The sequence below is a fragment of the Rana temporaria genome, chromosome 2 (genome assembly GCF_905171775.1).
Source record: "Rana temporaria chromosome 2, aRanTem1.1, whole genome shotgun sequence".
NCBI classification, from domain to species: domain Eukaryota; kingdom Metazoa; phylum Chordata; class Amphibia; order Anura; family Ranidae; genus Rana; species Rana temporaria.
This window is the reverse complement of record NC_053490.1, coordinates 452,282,045-452,288,044: the sequence shown is the minus strand read 5'-3', so window position 1 is coordinate 452,288,044 and position 6,000 is coordinate 452,282,045. Positions and strand designations below refer to the sequence as shown.

Sequence of the window (6,000 nt, the reverse complement as noted above, 5' to 3'; positions counted from 1 at the left end):
CTTCCGACGGTCGCATCCATCGCGTCACTAGTAGCCGAAAGAAGCCGAACGTCGGTGCGGCTCTATACTGCGCCCCGACGTTCGGCTTCTTTCGGAAAATCGTGATGCGATGGATGCGACCGTCGGAAGCCTCTCGGAAGACTGTCAATCAAAATAGGAACGCCCAGTCCCGCAGCCCATACCCGGAAGCGGCGGAGAAGATGCATCTCGTAAACGGTAAGTACAGCTCATATTTTAAAACAACTAGCCGATTCCCCTAGACAAAACGAGCAGGAATCTAAGGGGAAAAATAGTGATGTATGGGTGAACCTCCGCTTTAACTTTAGCTACCAGATGTGTCAAACTACAAACTTCTGGAAAGAAAAAAAGGTGTTGCAGCCAGCACAACCATGTACATTTTGACATAAACATCCCCCCCCCAAAAAAAGAAACTTTTTCAATCAGGCATCAAAACACACAAAACTAGAAGTCACTATTTTATTTGTCTGCTGCCAAAACAAATCAAATAAAAGTTATAATAAAGATAACTTTAGGTGCCATCAGAAATCCATGATACCTGTACACTGCAATGAAAATGACATAAAAAAAGAAAAAGAAAAAAAAAAACAAAGCTTCATCTCATACTTAAGCACCGAGACTGTGTAGGGACACAGTCGCAAACTTACAGTTAGCTGCACATTGCAGTGAAGCATGAAAATAGAGCAAGGATGAAAAATAAATACCCAAATGCATAAAACATTGTAGCATGTTCCTCCGTATTTTTTTTTTTTTTTTTAAGAGGATATTCCGAGAAGAGACTATATTGTCTGTCCCCAGTCGCTTATTGTCCGACCCCAGTCGCTTAATGCTCCCCTTTAGTTCCATGTATCCATATAAAATGGCTCCAGCCAGTCGACGTCATATTACAGAAATGAGATCTTAGCTTCAGACCTCTCATTTTATTTTGCATTCTTTGGCAGAATATGCAATTTAAAAAGAACAGTGAACCCCATTTATGTTTAAAACATAGCCCATAAAAACATAACTGTTTTTCTACTGAGGTCAACTTAGCACTTTTACCTCTCTTCTTGGAAGTAAACCAACACTTTCATTTTAATATAAACACAATCTGATATTGATGCTTGGTGCTAAAGCATGATTTCAAGCACTTTAAATCGAGCATTACACTGGAAAGGTCCAATCTTCCCATGGTGGTCAGTGGATATATCAGACATAACCAACCTCCACTGCCAGTTTGGGAACCTTTTTGTACAACTGTCAAAAGTAAAATGGGCAAAGTGATGTTCTCAAGTGTCCTTTGAGTTGGTTTCCCATCTCCTGCACTCATCGGTCCATTTCATCCAGTAGTGGCGTGGCATCCCCTGCGACGGACATGGGTGTACTCTCTATCATAGGACTTGGAGATGCACGAGGGGTTAACCGCTGCTTCTGTTTTCGCCTCTCTGCCTCTTTTTCATGCAGCCACTGTTCAGCCATTTTGCCCCAATCAATGGGGGTCTGACTACTAGTTCTGGTAAAAGACACAAAATCAGAATGTTAATGTGGAATGATATATATCACAATAAAAAAAAAAAAAAAAAAAAAAAGAAAGAAAAAAAAAAGTCAACATGCAGCTTTACTGAGTGCTCTCAACATCGCCTGCCTTGTGACGCAAAAGTGCAATGTGTGGGTGTAAAAGCCGCGTATGTTACATACGCGGCTTAAACACCCAGGCAGTCACAGGTTAAAATGTGAGCACTGCATTGGCTATAACCAGATCTCCTCAAGGTCTTTGTCTTCCTTAGCTGTGGTGTGTGTGTTGGGTATCCTAACAACAAATAAGGAGGGCAGGAAGTGGAAGACTACATATTGGCCAAGAAAACGCACGATCTTTATTTTCGTTAATAAGTCCTCATTGTACACTGGACTTTATAAAAAATGCCAGTAGCTGTAGAATGAGTTCTGCCGCATTTTTGCAGTAGTGTGTTTGTTCGCAACACTTAACTCCCACAAAGGCTTATGGCTCAAAAAGGCTGATAAAGGCAGGACAGCCACGTTTTTCAATCTTATTCAGAGTTAAGGCCCATACACACGAGCAGACTTTGCAAAAACAGGTCCGTTGGAGGTTTGTTGTCAGACAATCCGACCGTGTGTACGCGCCATCTGAAAAACCTTTTTGCTTTTTCATCGGACAAAAAAGTGTGCACAGACAAACTTTCCGGCAACAAATGTCCTACGTCGGCTAATCCGATTGTGTGTATACAAGTCCATCGGACTAAAGGCCAAAGTACAAACACGCATTCTCAGAACCAATGTTAAAGATCAGACAACAATAGCAGAAGTTGCCCAAAGGGTGGCGGTAAAGAGCAGAAAAACCACGTAGTACGTCAATACGTTCGTGTTTGTTGGCTGCTGTGTGTATGCATACCAAGTTCACGGACAACGCCCTTCGGAGCAAAATCTGCGGAAAAGTCTGTTGGAAGTCCGATCGCGTCTATGAGGCTTTAGAGCGTTTTTACAGCGGAAAAACTCCTCTTAAAAACCCACTAGTTCTAGGTTTGCTTTGCGAGACACAGATCCGAACAGGTTATATTTATAAATTTAGGCTTTTATTTTTTATTTAACAAAATAAGGCTGGGTTCACACTGCTCCGATATGAAAGACGGGTGACTTTGAAGCACCTTCTGGAAAAATCTTCCTGTAATGTCGGATCCAAATCACAATAATTAGGATGAGGATATGACTTCCATTCAATTCTATGAGCTGAAATCGGACATAAGTCTGACCAAAGTAGTGCAGGAACCTTTTCCAACGTCAGACCAGTTAAGATGGCTCATAGGGAAATATTGTTTTTTTATTTATTTTTTACATGTTATGCGACATTTGTCGGGGTGCACATCGCACCAGTGTGAACTGGCATCAACCTTATTAAAAAAAAAAAAAAAAAAAATTGTATCAAAGTGCAATTTTTTTTCCCCTTCCTCCTACACTGAACTGCTTTTTATTACACGTTATATAGTCCAAAAAGCGAGGGTTCTTACATCAATCTTCCTGCAGAACATAAATGTTTACATACACCAGTGAATATTATACACCTACCCTACTACCACACTAAGCATATAGATTGAAGAGGCCAAAATGAAGAAAGAAAATTGGGTGATAATATTTTAAAGAAAAAGGTTTCTCATTTCCAAGGACAGTAGCTTACTTAGTAATATAGTACAGGAAATATATATATATATATATATATATATATATATATATATATATATATATATATATATATATATATATATATATATATATATATATATATATATATATAGCCAACATCCTGTGTTTATTCTTTATTAGACCAGCGTTTCTCAACACAGAGGAACCCTTGAGAGTAAAGTAAAAAAAAAAAAAAAACCCCAAAAAAAACTTAAAAAAAAATAAAAAAAAAAAAACACTTTCCGGTCTCAAGAAACCCTATAACGCATATGTTAGTGTAATGGTCAGTGGGAGGAATTCTCACACTTGTGGTCACTGGGAGGAGTTACCCCCTTACAAATCACTATAAAGATCAATGGTGTCCAGGCGAAGTTATCTGTCTCATCGCTCAGGGAACCCCAAGCAAGCAAACTCTGTAGGAACCCTGGGGTTCCATGAAACTCTAGTTGAGAAACCCTGCATTAGACGAACAATGAATCAAAAGGTGGGACATGAAACACTCATGCATTTTGCATATTTGTTTTTCAGCAGGCAGAAAAGTCGCTCTCGCTGATGAGCAACAGAAAATGACACTTTTACAGCACAAGAGTTTAAAAAGAAGAAATAAAACTGAAAAGTTTTTCCTTATATTTAATGAAACCTTACAAAAATCAAACCTTTTACCTCTCCACTGATGCGGTCTGTTGCTTGAGGGAGCAGGAAAATACTTGAAATTGTCATACTGGATGATCTTCCTTTATAAAAGTGATTTTAAAGGCAGATTTGTTTTTTTTCAACCATGGTATACTTGCCCACTTCTGTGTAGTGTTTTTTCACAGAGCAACCCAAATCCGCCTCTTCTTGGGTCCCCCACTATCACTCCTGGCCCCTCCTCCTTGCTGAGTGCCCCCGCAGCAAGCAGCTTGCTATGGGGTCTCTCGAACCGCTGCTTTGGGTGTCCATACACACTGAGCGCAGCTAGGCCCCGACCCCACACTCTCATTGGCTCACAGGCTGTGCTTGACAGTAGCGTGAGCCAATTGCTCCCGCTGCTGTCTCAGCCAATGAGGAAGAGATCCGAGAGATCCACTGCTCTTGTACACGAGTATTAGGGCAGGGGGGGCTAATGCACACAATGTTTTTTTTACCTTCATGCATATACTGCATTAAGAGAAAAGGCTTAGCTGTAAAAGGAATAACACAAATCTAATTTGATTATGAACAGATCCTTTACTTACTTGGATTGCTGCCTGTGTCGGGAACTTGATGTTGATGAACTTTGCGAATGAGAGGATTGTGGTGTGGGTGGTGCGGGGGTTGGTGTAGCATTTGGCGGTAGTTGATGGTACTGTGGTGTTGTAATAGGTTGGCTGGGAGTAGCATAAGAGTAGCTGGGGGTCATCAGAGGTGTAGCCATAGGCTGCTGTGCTGGAGTCGCAAAAACCTAAAAGGAAAAATAAAATTAGAAAAAATTGTTACCATACTAAGGTAAACAGATGAAGACCGTTAAAGTGTATAGTATGCAGAAAATTAAAGAAACCAAAAAAGGAAATGCTTCCAACAGCAAAATATGCTAGAGCTGGAAAACAGCCAAAACAAAATTAAAGCAAACTAAAAAGGCAGAAAATACTCACCTGTTCAATGGTCCCTTCCGGTGCCAGCATCTTCTTGTGTGCTGCTTTTTGGGAGTCTTCATTGGCTGGCTTGGGATGATGTCCCTCCTGCAAAGGAGCTAGTCATCCCAGCATACAGGATCGGGCCGGCTGCTGTAAGATGAGCTGCACATGCACAGTTCAGCTTAGCTTACATGCCAGGGACTGCTGTGATCAGGCACATCGGTGTAGTTTTTTTTGCAGAAAAGACCAGGTAGTGTACAAGGTGTAAAAATTGTTTACCCCTTCCTCATACAAGGACTGTCTGTGCAACATATGCCCAATTAGCAACTATGGTCAAAATCAAAAATGACATAATACAGTGACACAATCACTTAAGACCCGGACCATTATGCAGGTAAAGGACCAGGCCCCTTTTTGCGATTCGGCACTGCGTCACTTTAACGGACAATTGCGTGGTCGTGCAAAGTGGCTCCCAAACAAAATTGGCGTCCATTTCTTCCCCACAAATAGAGCTTTCTTTTGGTGATATTTGATCACCTCTGCAGTTTTTATTTTTTGCGCTATAAACAAAAATAGAGCGACAATTTAAAAAAAAAAAATCTATATTTTGCTATAATAAATACCCCCCAAAAAAATATAAAACGTTTCTCCTCAGGTTAAGCCGATAATTATTTTTATTTTTTTACCAAAAATATGTAGAAAAATACGTATCGCAATAAGCGTTTGATTGGTTTGCGCAAAAGTTATAGCATTTACAAAATAGGGGGTAGTTTTATGGCATTTTTATTAATACTTTTTTTTTTTTACTAGTAATGGCGATCAGCGTTTTTTTTCGTGACTGCGACATTATGGCGGACACATCTGACACATTTTTGGGACCATTGTCATTTTCACAGCGAAAAGTGCTATAAAAATGCACTGATTACTGTGAAAATGACAATGGCAGTGAAGGGGTTAACCACTAGGGGGCGCTAAACGGGTTAAGTGTGTCTTACTGTAGATGGGGTGTGGCTGGACGTGTGACGTCACTGATATTAGTTCCCTATGACAGGGAACAGACGATCAGTGACAAGCCACAGAGAAGAACGGGAAGAATTGTTTACACTCGCCTCTCCCCAGCTCCTGTGACCCCGAAAGCGGACACCGGCGGTGATCGGGTCCACGGGTCCCGCAATCACGAAACTTCGGACCGGGTTGCGAGCAAGTAGGTCTG

General features: G+C 40.8%; 1 protein-coding gene across 1 annotated transcript in view; it reads right to left on the bottom strand.

Annotated features, from left to right (window-relative positions):
• Positions 1 to 463: 463 nt before the first annotated feature.
• SUPT6H (SPT6 homolog, histone chaperone and transcription elongation factor) overlaps positions 464 to 6,000 on the bottom strand; it is a 68,120-nt gene continuing 62,583 nt past the window's right edge. The window contains exons 36-37 of the mRNA XM_040338516.1: positions 4,410 to 4,615; positions 464 to 1,510 (exon numbers count right to left, since the gene is read on the bottom strand). Of these exons, the coding sequence (XP_040194450.1) occupies positions 1,324 to 1,510; positions 4,410 to 4,615 (393 nt within the window). The 3' untranslated portion in view covers positions 464 to 1,323. The remainder of the gene's footprint in view (positions 1,511 to 4,409; positions 4,616 to 6,000) is intronic.